Source organism: Crinia signifera, chromosome 6, assembly GCF_055691185.1.
Source record: "Crinia signifera chromosome 6, ASM5569118v1, whole genome shotgun sequence".
Taxonomy (NCBI): domain Eukaryota; kingdom Metazoa; phylum Chordata; class Amphibia; order Anura; family Myobatrachidae; genus Crinia; species Crinia signifera.
The window spans coordinates 214,083,058-214,100,638 of record NC_139222.1 but is presented as its reverse complement, the minus strand read 5'-3'; the positions used below and the strand labels follow the sequence as shown (position 1 = coordinate 214,100,638).

Below are 17,581 nucleotides of genomic sequence, written 5' to 3'. Positions count from 1 at the left end.
CCTCTTGCCCTTGGACAGCGGAAGGGGAATGAGAGAGTGGGAAGTCCCAGGGTTGTGACTGAAAATAGTCCAGATAGCGAGTCTTTGGTGCTGAGATCGATGTCAGTCGACCCTGATACTAAAAAGCAGTGCAGGGTTCATTCTTGAGCCAGAATCAGCTCTTTGGCTACGCTATGAAATAATGAAGAAAATTATATTGTCAATTAATATTTGATTCTTTCTTATTTGTGATACTATGCTGTTTGTACATTTTAGGTCTCTAAAACATTGATTACTGTCGAGGTGGAAAGTACGCAGCTGAAATAGCTATACTTTATATACTTCACTTATGTCACATGGAAATAATCAGTGCCAATTGATTATTAACTTGTGTTGTTTCCTTATTATATAGATAGTATCAAGATGGTAAAGAGTCAGCCCTTTTATAGAACTGTGTCACTTCTGCTGTTCTCCCCTCTTGTCCTCAGACAGCGGAGGGGTAGGGAGAAAGGGAATCACACACCCCTTTTAGAAAGTAGGAGCGAAACGTACGCCCGAGGTATCAGTTCATGTGGTGTACACACGTGACTGCAGGTATCGGAACCTAGGTCTGACTCATGGCAACTGTTTGATACAGGAACGCCATCCGGGCGTTATATAAGGATATAATCATCGGTCAAATTAATATATAAATAAATAAAAATATATATAATTTTAAAAACAATTTTTTTCAAGTATTTCTTCCTCATTTTTACACGTGATATCCTGAGATTGTATATAATTTTTCTAATGGGTATGCAAATATGGCAAATTAATTTGTAAATCCACAGCTATGAAGATGTTGATTCTTATAATTCTGAAAAAATAAGTTAATAAAATAAGAAAATCACATATGTCCTATCACTGGTAGTTATTTAGTAGATTCTATGCATACATATATATATATGCTATTATTTAATTTGGACCAATATATTGGCCTCTCTGTATTGACCACTACATGGGGAAGATATTATTCCCGGGAATCCCCATGGTGTCTTAAGGTTCTTATGTCAGAACACCCGAGAAGGAATTTGGGTATGAATAAGAGCACCCTAAAAAGTCCGGTGAGCTCTATCCCAGAAATATATTCTCTTATTCTTGCTTTGGCTTTTTCTGTTTTTTAAATTCATTTTTTGAAAGAATTTTTTAAGTTTGACTGTGTTGGAACTTTTTACTAAGATAAAATAAAAACTGTGAAAAACTTTTTCTTGAAAATGGATATGGCTTGATCATTGGAGTAACGAGAGATTTAAAAGCATTGTGTGAATAGACAAATTTGGTCCCTGGTGGAGTGCAAACATTGACTTCAGCGCTGTGGTATATCTCTGAATTTTGGGATTTTATACATTAGGCAATTACGCCAATTACCTCTACTATGTTAACATTTGAATTGCTCCATTTGTCTATGACCTCTTACATTTACACCATTCAATGTTTGTTATTATCAAAAGCAATTACTTTACAATCATAACCAATTTACTAAAATTCCACTTGTGTCTTACACGCAGTTATCAATTGTACCATAGGTGGTGCCTCTACAATACATTAAACTATAGTCTAAAAAATACTTACCAATGTGATAAATGTTCCAGCATACACGTGAATCCCTTTGTTAAAGATAAACAAAGTTCCCAGCATAATGGTGAGGATCAGAAAGAACAAAGGCATATCTACAGCTGCTTGTCCAACCCAGTAAGCTGATTGGTACAGCCCGGACATCTTTAACTGAGTATATGCTTTCACCTTGTGTGGGAACAAAATGTCTGTGTTAATAATTTACATTTATCAAAATATTAACACTTGCAGAGTTATTCTAACTCATCAAAACAGGGGTACAGCTCTCAAACATTACCAGTAAATTAGTAAGTATAATATACACTGCTCAAAAAAATAAAGGGAAAACTAACATAACACATCCTAGATCTGAATGAAATATTCTTATTAAATACTTTGTTCTTTACATAGTTGAATGTGCTGACAACAAAACCACACAAAAATGATCAATGGAACTCAAATTTATTAACCCATGGAGATCTGGATTTGGAGTCACACTCAAAATTAAAGTGGAAAACACACTACAGGCTGATCCAACTGATGTAATGTCCTTAAAACAAGTCAAAATGAGGCTCAGTAGTGTGTGTGGCCTCCACGTGCCTGTATGACCTCTCTACAATGTCTGGACATGCTCCTGATGAGGTCTTGCATTAGGAGGAACCCAGGGCCAACCGCACCAGCATATGGTGTCACAAGGATGAGGATATCATCTCGGTACCTAATGGCAATCAGGCTACCTCTGGCGAGCACATGGAGGGCTGTGTGGCCCCCCCAAAGAAATGCCAGCCCACACCATTACTGACCCACTGCCAAACCGGTCATGCTGGAGGATGTTGCAGGTAGCAGAATGTTCTTCTTGGCATCTCCAGACTCTGTCACATCTGTCACATGTGCTCAGTGTGAACCTACTTTCATCTGTGAAGAGCACAGGGCGCCAGTGGCGAATTTGCAAATCAGAGTTCTCTGGCAAATGCCAAATGTCCTGCATAGTGTTGGGATGTAAGCACAACCCCCACCTGTAAATGTTGGGCCCTCATACCACCCTCATGGAGTCTGTTTCTGACCGTTTGAGTAGACACATGCACATTTGTGGCCTGTTGGAGGTCATTTTGCAGGGCTCTGGCAGTGCTCCTCCTGTTCCTCCTCGCACAAAGGCGGACGTAGCGGTCCTGCTGATGGGTTGTTGCCCTCCTACAGCCTCCTCCATGTCTCCTGATGTACTGGCCTGTCTCCTGGTAGCGCCTCCATGCTCTGGACACTACGATGACAGACACAGCAAACCTTCTTGCCACAGTTCGCATTGAAGTGCCAACCTGGATGAGCTGCACTACCTGAGCCACTTGTGTGGGTTGTAGACTCCGTCTCATGCTACCACTAGAGTGAAAGCACCACCAGCTTTCAAACCAAAAAATCAGCCAGAAAGCACAGGAGCTGAGAAGTGGTCTGTGGTCACCACCTGCAGAACAACTCCTTTATTGGGGGTTTCTTGCTAATTACCTATAATTTCCACCTGTTGTCTATTCCATTTGCACAACAGCATGCAAAATTGATTGTCAATCAGTGTTGCTTCCTAAGCGGACAGTGTGACTGAGTTACATTGTGTTAAGTGTTCCCTTCATTTTTTTGAGCAGTGTATTTGGTTTGTAAAGGTGCCCATACACTGTACAATTGTGCTATGCGATGCACGCTCCCGTGGGCATTTCATCACACAGTACAAAAAGTGTGTGCTGCCCATACTTTATTATGTACTGCCTTCTGATCGCATCACACGTAAATCGCATGCGATCCGATGCGATCTAGTTCAAAAGGCACTGGACCATGTATGGGCACCTTAAGAATACAAGCACCAGTCTATTTCATCTTGCTGTTGACAGATGTTTATAAACCGTACCAATATTTTCACAACAGTTTTCTGCAATTGAGCTGGCACTGCGAAGCCTCTGGTTCACAGCTATTTTTTCCCTGGGCAGCAGCTTCACTGCATTTGTGATTAAGGCCCTCAATGTTATATCTGCCAGCTAAAAGAAGGGTACATTCCATTTTACAAAAATATCCAATACTGCAGAAACAACCCTCTGCCCGAAAAAGACAAATTACTAAAAGATGCACACAAAATATGTCTAACCTATGAAGCACCTATAAGTATCTGTGCTGTATTGTTCTAATGTGTGCCATGTGAACCACTTTTGGTGCCTTAGAAATTAAAAGAAGTATTAATAACTATAATATTTACATTTGGTGATACATAAGATCATCATCATCAATGAAATATCCTTACAAAGAAATAAGGATTAAAAATGGTTGAGTTTACCTGAAGGGTAAAAAAAGGGGCAGACTAGATGGGCTAAATGGTTCTTATCTGCCGTCAAATTCTATGTTTCTATGTTAATGCTCTTGATCCTGACTGTCCACCAATGCCATGCACTTACTGTACTTGGTCTATGTTAGGACACCAATCCCTCCACTGTCTGCTTCTGCAAGTGTTGGCTAGCATAAATGTAAGAAGCACACAAGCCTGCATACACTATGCATGTCATTGTAATTTGGGCATAGGCATAACTATTTCACTCAAGATATGTTACATGCAAGTATGTTAAGAGGTGGTGCATGCTTTATTTGGCTCGTTGGAGAGATTTAGCAGAGGTCCCAGGTCACTTTACCCAGCCCAGTACCAGGCCCGGTGACAGGGGGGGGTCAAGGGGGACAAGTGTGACGGGCCCTGGCGATCTGAAGGGCACATGGGTTATAACTCTCCTTTTCATTCAACTCCCAATACCCAATGACCCTATTATGAATAGTACCCATGATGAGAACTCAGAGGTCATAATGTCTGTGATGGTAAATTCCCAGGTGTTGTAACCTCGGTGTTCTCTTCATGAGCTATGCTTCATTAATAGGGGATATATATTGCGTATGTGTGTGTATGTATATATATATATATATGGGCCCCCAAAGATACACGTGTACCGGGCCCCAAGATTTCTGTTGCCAGCCCTGCCCAGTACACACACCTCTGTGCTGCAGAGCTTGTTGGGAGGCTTCTTCAACAGAGCAGCAGCATTCTCCTCTCTCTTACTCTGTGATGTGCCCACTGTGCTGTTGTACAGCAGCAGCAATGACTGAGTTGCAAGTGGCGCCCCTCTCTGAAGCATGTGGCACCGCAATTACTGGCCCAGTGGCGTAAGTTTGTACCGGTTGCCAGAGGCAAGATATATATTCGTGCCCCCCCCCCACACACACACACAAACCGGACCTTAAATAATATATCAAATATATGTGTTATATATATATATATGTAGCTATATTTATTTCTATATATTTAGAGAGAGAGAACACATATTTCAGAACTCAGTTACAAAAGCCATATTGACGGTTTTCAAATAACTGATCTAGAAGGTAAGGAGAGGTGCCCCCTTGGGAGCAGGAGCCCGGCGGCAGATGACTCCATTGCCTCCCAGAGTTCTGCCACTGACCTGGCCCATCCCTGCTCTCAACATCCATGGCTAGATGAACTGGCAAAGTTTTCGATCAGACTCTTCACCAATGCACAATGTAAACCAACGTAAAAGGATGACAGAACAGGAGGAAACATACATGAGATTTCGTCTATCTTACCTTATGATTATATGTGTTCTCCATTGCAAAATAAGGTAGCATGCCTGCAGCTATGATTCCCAAGTAAATGACCAGAAAATACAGAGAGACTTTAAACGATATATCCAAATACTCCTGTTGAGACAACGATTACCATATAACCATAGCACACATTAGCAGTCAGTAGTTATCCCACATTTGGAAACACAAAGTGCTCCAGTATTTCTCAGAACATCAAATATGTACAGTGCATCTTCTAGTTAATTATAATATTAATATGGTTATTATAATATTTCTGTTTGTGATTAATCAACAACTCATATGAATTGTAAGCATATGTTATTATATGTACATGACTATAACGTTATAGGAATAAGGAAAACAAGGTTAAAATGATTTTTATTTTTTTTTAGATTTATATATATATATATATATATATATATATATATATATATATATATATAAAAGAAAGTGATACCCAGCACAAATGTCCTTAATAATGATATGAGACAGGGTCCATGGATTCCCAGATGTGTGCCCGCTCCTCAGGATCCAACCATGGACCAGAACAGTATGCTTGCAAAGGAGAAATGAGAAGCGCACCAGTGAGCATATGAAAGTATAACAATTTACTTAAAATAAATGCACAAGTAAATCAGGGTTTAAAATAATTAGCTTGCCAAGCAATCAATCAGCGGTACTCAATCATGGTAGATGAAATCCAGAAACCGCTCCGAGAGCCGCAGTCAGGAAGCAAGGTCTATCACTCCGGCAGCCACTTCGCCAGCAGACGCTGAAGAATCAATGGGACCAGCAGAGGGACGTCACTGTGTCAGACAGAGATGGCCACGCTCAACGCGTTTCGTCATCAGGTATGACTTCTTCAGGAGGTGTGTCTGGATTTCATCTTCCACGCTTGAGTACCGCTGATTGATTGCTTGGCAAGTTGTTAATTTTAAACCCTGATGTACGTGTGAATTTATTTTAAGTACATTGTTATACTTTCATATGCTCACTGGTGCGCGTCTCATTTCTCCTTTGCATATATATATTTCTCTCTCCCTCCCTCATTAGTCTAGCAATCTCCCTCATGTCACCTAGCCCACATTACACTGTTACATTTTTGGGGAAAAAGGGAATGACAGATAGATACATTTACATTGAATCATCTGCACAATTTCCCAACACTTCATCAAGTATAGTAGTCAATACTAACTGCTTTGGGCTCATCTACATTTGGATATAAGTCACTTTAAATTACACACCCACACTTCTAGGTGCCACGTTCACAATTTCTTTTCACAATCTCTCCATATATGGAACTAGACACGCCCTTTGGGTAAAGCATGACATGCCCCCACAATGGGGTGCTTTGTTAAAATTATATTACCAACTATAATCTCCCTGAAACTAGTTTTCAAAAGTAGGCAAGTATGATAGAGGTTATTATTATTATGCTGTAAATAGAAGACATATACTTTTGACATTTACTAAGGAGACAGTGAGATCTCACCTGGGGAAACGGGCTGCTGGAAACCTGGATGCTTTCATTCACATTCAGTTGCCTCAGCAGAGTGTTACTGATTGTGTTAATGAGGACAGGCAGAGAGTGGACCATGGTGCTGTTAAACACGGCTTCATATGTGTAATACTGAAAGATATAGAAGCACAAGCTAGTTCAGAATCATGGATCAGCCTTCCCTACAGGAACATGTTTTCCATTGCAAAGCACAGCATAATCCTAAAAACATTCATGGAAAATTTATAATCGTTAACAAAAAAGTGGCTCGAATGAGAAGAAAATCTGATTGTTTACACACCAGTTACTGATAGCGAAGTAGCACTTTGTCCAGAATGACAAATATTTTGTAGATGATCTCAATGAGAATAAAAATCATTGATACCTACCATGTGCCACATGCTAGAACCACCAGGGTGTATGATGGCTCAATTGGCCCCAAGTGCTTCCCCATGTCTATAACAGCTAACAACTCATCTGTGTCATACAGACTCAGAGGACTCAGTACTTGGACTGCGACTTCCCCTTACACTGAAAGCTTTATTATTTCATCTCGATGAACTCTGCCCAATACTACATAAAAAACAAAAAAACAACTAGAATCTACTCACTACTTACACCCTCATACCTTTCCAGAACTTGTGACATCCAGAGCCCCATTGTGAGGAGAAACAGACATGTAGTCGCTTCCATTCATCAATGCCACTTTAATCTTCTGGCCATTCAGAATGTTAATAAGGTCATCTATGCTAGCACCTGCACACAAATAGGAAGATATAAATATACACATAAATCACATGAGAAACCTGTGGTACAATCACCATGTATATTTATATGCCCAGTTGCCAGGCATGCTAATACATCAGTAGTGCACTTCCCAGAGTAAGGTGACAGATGGAAGAAGACAGATTCAAAAATAGCTATAGAAAAAATGTACCTTCACTTTTTCCATCAATCAATAATATTAGCATCTCAGATGTTCTGCCCCTGGCAATCGCTCGGCTCCTCCCGTCTCCATCTCTTCCCATCCCGTTACACTTACCCCCTTTCCACACTGTCTCTCTTCTCCTTCAGTGCGTACACATTACATCTAACGTGCACAGCAGGCACAGTGGGACCTGAGGCTACCACTCGTCTGGGATTACTATGGACAGTCCGGTAATTATGACCAGTGTCCAGAGAGGTGGTGTTCCAGGACTATGCTACTAGCTGCTTATTCCCAGACATTGTATAGCCCAGGAATGCCACCCCTCCAGACTCTGATCTAAATGACCAGACTGTCCCGGATGGTTGGTGATAGGGAGGCACCCACTGTGCACCTTCGGTGTGATGTGCATGTGCCACAACTACAAATAGATCATCATGTATATATAAATTATTATTATTATTATTACTATCAATGTTTATTTATATGGCACCACAAGAGTTCCGCGGCACCTAACAATATACATAAATAAATGTGCCTGACTCACTTCGCTCTACAGTTCAACTCATGTTGAACTTCTCATGCTACACCGATAGCCACATCAATATTTATCTTGTGTTAATATTTTTTGACCGTGGCGACCATATTGTGTTGACCTAGATATTATCGACCTATTATCCTTATCCCTCCAATCTGGCAATGAACAGTGAGAGGATGCAGGTCAACATCTAGTGTAATCGGGTCTTGGAAATATTTTTGAGATGAAATCGGCAGGACTGCAAGAGGTAATGAATGTGTGGTTTGAAGGAGAGGAAGGAATCAAGCATAACTCCAAGACAGTGCACTTGGAGGTGAGGGCAGATTGTGCCATCAATAGAAAATTAAATTGCTGGAACAGAGGTTATGAAGGAGGGTTGGAAGACAATCAGCTCGGTCTTAGACATGTTTGGTTTAAGATAGCGATGAGACATCAAAGAAGAGATAGCCGAGAGACAGTTTGATATACGAGTTAAAAGTCAGGAGGAGAAAAGGAAGATATGAGTATTATCAGCATAGAGATGATATTGGAAGTTAAAATAGTGAATGAGCTCACCTAGTATAGAGGACAGAGATAGAGAAATGGAGAGGTGAAAAAACAGTTGTGGCACACCTGTGGGAAGTACGGGAGAGGTAGGAGGTCAACCAAGAGAGGGCAGTATCCTACAGACCAATGGAGTGGAATATTTGCAGGAGGACCCTAACCTACTTACACTTACTTCGACACCTGAACCCTCTGGCACTTTCTCTTCATTTGAGCCCAAACTGAAAAGGAAGTATCCACACTCTTCTTATCCTCCTACTCCACTAAGTCTGCTATTCACTCTATACCTGCACAAGTCATTAAAAATCTATCTCCTGTGCTTATCCTAACCTTAACTATAATCTGCGATTACTCTATTGCTACTGGTACTTTTCTTTCTCTGTTCAAACATGCAGTTTCCTATTCTGAAAAAAAAACCACAATACTGACCCTAACTATCTGTCTAACTACCATCTTATCTCTCAGTTTCCATGCCTCTTCAATCGACTCAAATGACTTGTCTACTCTCGCCTCACACACTTTCTTAACTCTCACACCCTATTAGACCCACTTCTGTCAGGCTTTCATTCCCAACACTCCACTGAGACCGCACTGACTAAAGTGGTGAATGATCTGGTCACTGCTAAGTCTAATGGCCATTAATCACTACTCATTCTCCTAGATCTTTCTGTTGCATTTGACATTGTTGATCACACTCTTCTCATACAAACACTACACTCAATAGGTCTTAATGATACAGCCCTTCCTGGTTCTCATCTTACCTATCTCATTCGCTTCTCTGACTCCACCTCCTCTTCATCTCAGTCAGAGTTCCGCAAGGCTGAGTTTTAGGTCCTCTGCTTTTCTCAATCTATACCTCATCTCTTGGTAAACTAATCAGCTCCTTTGGATTTCAGTATCAATTGTATGGGGACGATACTCAAATCTATCTATCAACCACCAGTGGTTTTGGGCCGAGTCTCTGAATGTCTCTCTGCCATTTCATCTTGGATGTCTTCTCGCCACCTCAAACAATTTTTCCAAAATGAAATGAATTATATTCCCACCAACCAAGAACAGTTACCATCCTGATATCACCATAACGGTTGACAAATCGACAATCTACCCTACCCCACAAGCTCATTGCCTAGGGTTCATCCTCGAGTCTGAACTGTCCTTTGTTCCCCACATGCAATCTGTCCCCAAATCATGCATCTAAAAAACACATCCAAAATACAGCCCTATCTTACACAAGACACTACTACATCTATTATCCATGCACTCATTATATCCCACATTGACTTTTGCAATAGTCTTCTAACTGGTCTTCCCAAAAATAGACTTGTGCCACTGCAATCCATTTTAAATGCTGCTGCTAGGCTGATCTTCCTAGCAAGACGCTCATTGTCTGCTGATCCGCTCTGCCAGTCCCTCCACTGGTTTCCTGCATTTGACCATATTCAATATAAAATACTTCTACTCACAAACAAAGCTATTAACCATACTACACCAGTATATATCTCTTTACTTATCTCAAAATATCTCCCAACTTAACCACTTCACTCTGCACAAGGGGGTCATTCTGGTTGACATGCAAAGCTGCAAAATTCGCAGCTTTGCATTTCATTTATGCGCCACCCGCACACTGAATATCCCTGCATGCATATGAATGGATGTTTAGCATAAACATCCATTCGCAGCCTTGTGTGCGGAGACTAAATCCTTTGAATGTCGCTGAACATCGAATGATTTTGCAATCACCTCTCTGGTGTCTTAGATCTGCGAGCTCCCTGTACGGGAAGATGGCGGGCAGCTGGCATCCACTGATGTCACATGCCTAGACCCGTTACCGGCGCATTTACATGGGAACGCCCAGTGTTTATATGGGGTTGCCCATGAATCACTGGGTGTTCCCATGGTGCAGACCCTCACCAACGAGGTGCTAGGTGTGATCAGGCTAGTGAGTAAGCAATTTGCCATGTCCGCTCGCACCAAGCAGCTGCACATACACATAAAAATGTATTTGCATGCTCAGTCGCGAAAAACATCACTCCTTGTGCAAACGTGCGGGGGATCAATGCAATCAAAATAACCCACAAGATCTGTGTCTATCTTCTGCACAAATTACTAGCTCCCATTCACTATTACAGGACTTTGTTCAGGTTGCTCCCACCCTATGGAATGCCCTTCCACGCACAATAACTGGAAGGGCATTCCATAGTATGGGAGCAGCCTGATGAATGTCTCCACTAGCCTCCACACTTTCAAGCTTTCCCTGAAAATTAACCTCTTCAGGCAAGCCTATCATACCTGTATTTAAGTTCCACATGCATAACCCTCTGAGGCACTTATGTATCTTATAGCTTCCCTTCTGGACTTGCAACTTGGTGGGATTGTTATGCTATTACTGGTGCCTGTCCTTGTGTTTCCCTCCTATGTCTCTATAGATTATAAGCTTGTAGCAGGGCCCTCCTACCTCCAAGTCTGTCATTAGTTACTCAGTTTGTTTTATCAATGTCTACAATTGTAAAGTGCAACGGAATCTGCTGCGCTATATAAGAAACTGTAACTAAATAAATAAAATAATAGGAGGAAAAGGTGATCCACAGTGTCAAAACAGCAGAGAGTGCAAGCAGAATAAGCAGAGAGTAGTCCCTTGGATTTGACAGCATGAAGGTCATTGCAGACTTTCATGGGGAAAGTTTTAATGGAGTGAAGTGGACTGAAGCCAGCATGAAATGGATCAAGCAGGGTCTGGCAGGGAAAAAAGGCAGATAGGCATTCATAGACAATAAGCTCAAGGAGTTTGGAAGCAAAAGGGAAGGTAGTAGGAGAGAGTGCTATGATCAAGGGTAGATTTTTAAGAATAGAAGAGTCAAGGGCATTCTTGAAGTCAAAGAGGACTGATGAGACAAATAGATTGAGGAGATGGACAATATGGGAACAGGCAGAAGGACAGAGGTAGCGAAGGAGGCAAGTGGGGATAGGGTCTAGTGGGGAGACGGAGAGGGGAGATTTACAGATGAGGTCTATTACTTCATCTCCAGATACAGGGCAAAAAGAAGTCAGAGTTGGTAAGATGGATGGGAAGGGGTGGTCAGGGAAAGAAGGGGGAGGGTTGTTCAGGGTTTGTTGGGATAGGATGTCCTGGTGTATTGAGTTAATTTTAGATGTAAAGTAGGTGCCAAAGTAAAGGGAAGAGTGTTAAGAAGTGGAGAAGGTGGGCAGATTAGGAAGTTTACAATGCCAAATAGATGTTGAGGGTTCAAAGACTACAAGGAGAAGGGAGTCTTGAATTATATTTACAGAGGGAAAGGGTAGCACTGTAGGAAGAGAGCATAAAGTTAAAACTAAGGAAATCTGCCATCATTTTACAACCACTGACAAATGAGTGAATAACATTACAATAGCACCTGTGCAGGTGTTGAACAGTCCATTGAAGTTGATGTGTTGGAAGCACTTTGTTTGGAAAAGATAAGCACCAGGATGAACTATGGAGAAGAAGGAATAGCTGATTGAGACAATGTGGTGTAATGGCCAATGTTCTGCTGTGATACCTTAGGTCCAGTAGACCAAGAACACTTCATAGAAAATGTTTTACCTAACAGCAGTGGCCTTTTTCAGCAGGATAATGCACCTTGCCACACTGCAAAGATGTTCAGGAATGTTTGAGTAGCAGGACAAAGATCTCTATTCGATTAAGCATATGTAGGATGCTCTAAAATAAAAAAGATGCGAGAGTCATAGAAGCCTCACTTCACAACTTACAGAACGTGAAAGATCTGATGCCTTTAATGGATGGAGCTATTTTGGCAGCTGGTTATAATGGGGCAGCACGAATGATGTAATGGTTAGCTTTACTGCCTCACAGCACTGAGGTCATGGGTTAGATTCCCACCATGGCCCTTTCTGTGCGGAGTTTGTATATTCTCCCCGTACCTGCGTGGGTTTCCTCCGGGTACTCTAGTTTCCTCCCACAATCCAAAAATATATTGGCAGGCTAATTGGCTTCCAAAAAATTAACCCTAGAATGTCTTTGTGTGTGTGTGTTCTTGTAGTAGGGAATATAGATTGTAAGCTCCACTGGGGCAGGGACTGATGTGAATGTTCAAATATTCTCTGTAAAGAACTGCGGAATATGTATGCTCTTTATGCGCTATATAAGAAACTTTTAATAATAAATGTACACAGGGAATACAAAAGTTGCCTTCGCAGTGAGCGATAGCCCTGGCTGCAGATCTTCTCTGCAGCCATGGGAGGCCAGAGAGAGGCAAAGCATGTGTTGAATCAAAGAGCCCTGGATGCATTTCAGCAGCAATCGTCTGCGGTCAGTGAGGCATTAATGGTTTTCAGTCAGTGAGGCAGCCATGGTCTATGGACAGGGAGGCAGCCATGGGTTACAGAAAGGGAGGCAGCCATGGGCTATGGACAGGAAGGCAGCCATCGGCTGTATTAAGAGAGGCAGCTGTAAAGTTAACTCTAATTCAGTTATAATCTAGAAAGTCTGATATAAAAATAAATAAAACAACTAGGAGTGAAGCAGCTACAAATTATTACAACATTTTACCACTAAGCATCACTTGCATACCTGCAGAACTCTGTACCAATAGGCTTGTTAAGTACTTCTGGCTCTTCTGCCCTGGACTTAGAAAGTACAAGTCTGGGGACAGTTTGATAGGAACCGATGGTTTTTGGTGGTACCAGTGTAGAATATTTATTGCTGTTTGGGTGGCTAAAAAGAGGAACAGAAACAGCGACCTGAAAGAAATAAAAAGTTGAGTTTTATGTGTGTGTATGTGCCTCTGTTTATTTCACTCTGTGTGTTCCCTAAGAACATGATGTGATGAACAGCTTTAGATGTTATCAGGTTATAAGATTAACATTAGGCCCCCTATTGAGAGTTGGAAGTAAACACAACTGCAAAATGCATCTAATGGTGCCCACACACTGTGAGATGTGTGCTACGTGCGATTGGAGAGTATACAATGTGTGCTATGCAATTTGAACTACATGTGATTTGAACTACACCAAATATGGGGCAGTATTCAATGTTGGGGGTGAACTGTGACAGGGAGCAGGGTCAGTATTCAACTGACCCCCTGCATACATCCGTTTTTGGAGCGAGGGGGAAACGGCGTATGTGGCCGCTAAAACAGCGGGCACCCTGCATTAGCCGTAAGCCTCACTGTTTGGTGGAATCCTCGCTGTCAGAGTCTCTCAGAATGTTTAACATGATGAGCGGCCGGCGCGGGGCTTAAACGGTGAGGATTGTTTTCAGCGATCCCTGCCTTTTAACCCCCTCGCCGGTTGCATTGAATACACCCCTTAGACTAGACTACAATAGGATGTAGTACAATAGCATGAGATTAGAACTAAAAAGGATCAAATCGCACGTGATAATCTCACCGTGTATGGGCACCATAACTCTGAACAGGTAATAGTACAAGTACATTTGTTGCTTGCATTAGAGCACAAAAGAATCTGAAAAATGCAGTACACAATACATGTACTGTATATTACATTAAATGATTGTATAGTGCAGATCTGCAGTACCTAAGTATCATCTTAAATACTAATATATATATATATATATATATATATATATATATATATATATATATATATATATATATATATAGTGAGAAACATATGAGCAGCCATAGTTGACGGGGACAATTTAATAGGATGAGACCCTTCAGAAAGTGAGAGTTTTGGTAAGTAATCTCCAGGTTTTTAAAGTGGCAGTTATTTACACTGCAAAACCAGTTTGATTTTGAAGTGTAAATGATTGCTGCTTTAAAAAAAAACCTGGTGATTTCTTACCAAATCTCTCACTTTCTGGTTCTCTCATCCTATTAAGTTTCAAAAAACATGTGTAAGACAAACATTCAATGCCATGTTTTATGACTTTTTTTCAAAATGTTTTTATTTGAGTTTTAGAATTTTAAGTTCAATAGCAATATATATCACAATTGCAATGTCAATTAAATATAGAACACTTATAAGGTGAAACAATTGTTTACTGTACAATATAGAAATAATGAAAGTATTACAAGTTTCAATGTCCAGTATGGTGATCGGCGATAAAGGGGCGTGTCCGCGTAACCAGCTGTGGATTGTCGAGATCCGGCCTTGATCGCAACAATTCATGTCTGTTCTCTGCAAAACGGACCCGACAGCTTTTCAAGTCGGGCTCATTTTGTCGATCTGCCTCTTCAATGCTGTCGTTCAAGACAGCATTGAATAGGCACCCGCCGCTATTTCCCCCTAGTGGCGGGAATTGAATACCCCCCCCTAAAGATAGTGGTAAAAAATTAACTAAATGAGAGGTTGTAAAGTGTTTGGCCTGAAGCCAATTTTTTTAGTGCAAGTCCTACGAGATGACAACGGGATGGAGACAAGTATCATCTGTAAGAAATATGAAAGACCATTTCTTGGTATGTAGTAAAATATAAAGTACTATTAGAATATAAGAGTGTTTTAAGAATAGTAGATTCACTAAGATTAGGGAAGTGTCTCTGCCACCTTGTCATACCAGTTTCATATCCCTCATAATATGGAGTGCGTTATAGTCTAGGAAACACAGAAATAGCACCGTTAGTATTAACTGAGGACTGAAAAGCCAAAACCAGTTGGTTCAACCAATCCATAAGAGAAAAGTAAGATATCACTTTAGACACAGTGTTGAGCTTGATGAAAGGTTAAATTATAAATTTAAAAATAGAGAGAGCACTTTGTTGATCTTATTTAGAATTTATTAATATTAAACCCAATATATAAAATTTTTATTCAATTCAATATATACAAGATGAGGAAACCATCAGGATTCTATTGGACGGAGAAACGTGTCAAGTTTTAACCAGTTTTAACAAGTTTTAACCACTTATCCACTGCTGCTATAATCAACTTTGATGCTGATCTCGATGACCCAAATTGCTTAAGATCATCTGATAGTTTGACAACACAAAGATCTAAGTCTGCGGTGGCTGTGACAACGGCCGGGAGGAGTGTGGTGAGAGACGTCTTTTCATCTGGATGTCCGAGAGGAGGTAACAGCATGTGGCCAAGTCGGCTCCCAGCGCCAGCTCCCTTTACATCGGAGCCACGTTGGTTGCTAGCAGACCGGCCACCACCTCAGGAACTACTGCGTCTGTTCCCAGTACCGGCTCCCCCAACATCGGAGCAACACCGGTAGTAGCGGATGGATCAGTAGGAGCACCACCGCATTCAATTACTCTGCACAAGCCGGTAATATAATTACTTTCATTTACACCTGGAACATTGTCACTTGTGTGGTCTTAACAGCGATCATAATAATATCTAGAGACAAAGCACTTGTAAACATCCATTGATCAATTAAGGAAAATTCTGGACATTTAAGTGAAGTAGGAGCTCCCTAGATGAACTATTCCCCATAACTTTAACTTTTGGGTCTTTTGAAGGCACATTATTAACCATCAGGTTCTGAGTGGATATAATTGGACACCATCAATTGATTATTTTTATCATTGCTGAATGAATTGTATTTATATGCTGATATATCATTGTCTTGTATATACTGAATTTAGTTAAATTTTTATATATTGGGTTTAATATTAATAAATTCTAAGTAAGATCAACACAGTGCACTCTCTCTATTTTTTAGTTCTTCTTTTCTTTTAGGATTTACTAGTCTGTTTGGGAGCAAATTTTGAGCTGTGGCATTTATTTATTTACAGTTTCTTATATAGCGCAGCAGATTCCGTTGCGCTTTACAATAGTAGACAGTGATAAAACAAACTGGGTAACAACAGACAGACTTGGAGGTAGGAGAGCCCTGCTGCAAGCTTACAATCTAGGGATATAGGGGGGAAACACAAGGAATTGATATATATATATATATATATATATATATATTTTTTTTTTTTATTTATATCTACTATTGATCATTTTTTAGTTGATTATACTTTTGCAAGTTTTGTTTTTTTAAATTATAAATTAATATAAAAGAATATTGGGAGTGTGCCTGTGAAAAGGTATGGTTATGATGTTCTTGTTGATTGGTAAGTTGACGGATTGTACTAAGACCTTCTGCTGACCACATAGCAAATGGAGTAGAGGCTAGACTATGTTGAATGTTTATATTACCTAGTAACAAAATAAATAAGGAATAAGAAGTATTAAGATTCCATTTGTTGCAGATTGTGTGCCAGACCGACCATGCTGACAATAATAAGGGATTATCTAACAACTCAAATGGAATTTCAAATCTATTAAGGTGTAAAAAACAAATCAGGTCCATATTTTCAAGAAAAAGATTTTTCAACTACATAGTTGGATTGTGTCAGAGTGATAAATCCAATATTTGATATGATGACAAACTGCGGCATAATTATAAATTTCCATAACTGGAAAATGAATACCACCCTCAGATTTAGTTCTTTGCAGCAATTTAAGACTCATGCGGGGTTTCTGTTATTTCCAAGTAAATTGTCTAAAGCAGGCATGTCCAAACTGTGGCCCTCTAACTGTTGGAAAATTACACATCGCAGCATGCCTTTTAACATTCCCGAATAGCAAAAATTTGGCAAGGCATGATGGGAGGTGTAGTTTGACAACAGCTGGAGGGCCATAGTTTGGACATGCCTGGTCTAAAGGCAGTATCAATGCATTTAAGGTGTGCTTTGGTAAATACTACTGGTAAAGGCCCCCATACACTATGAGATTTATCTTACCTGTAAAATTGCATCTGATTTCCCTTGATTTTCCCCGGCAGCTTCCCAGGAGGCCTACATACAATTTGACACTAGATGTGCCATTTTTTACATCCCATACATACATCACATGTGATTTATCTGATTCAAATTTGGATGTGCCACTGAGACAATGCAGGCTGGCACCTTGCACACTGGCTAAAAGCGTCCATGGGACA

The 17,581-nt window shown here is 40.5% G+C and overlaps 1 protein-coding gene across 2 annotated transcripts in view; it reads right to left on the bottom strand.

The window, feature by feature from the left end:
- The window catches only part of ABCA5 (ATP binding cassette subfamily A member 5), a 169,561-nt gene that overhangs the window by 53,666 nt on the left and 98,314 nt on the right, over positions 1–17,581 (bottom strand). For both annotated transcript variants that reach the window (XM_083148775.1, XM_083148776.1), the window contains exons 20-24: positions 13,259–13,428; positions 7,314–7,441; positions 6,680–6,817; positions 5,188–5,301; positions 1,591–1,761 (exon numbers count right to left, since the gene is read on the bottom strand). In XM_083148775.1, coding sequence (XP_083004901.1) covers positions 1,591–1,761; positions 5,188–5,301; positions 6,680–6,817; positions 7,314–7,441; positions 13,259–13,428 — 721 coding nt within the window. The remainder of the gene's footprint in view (positions 1–1,590; positions 1,762–5,187; positions 5,302–6,679; positions 6,818–7,313; positions 7,442–13,258; positions 13,429–17,581) is intronic.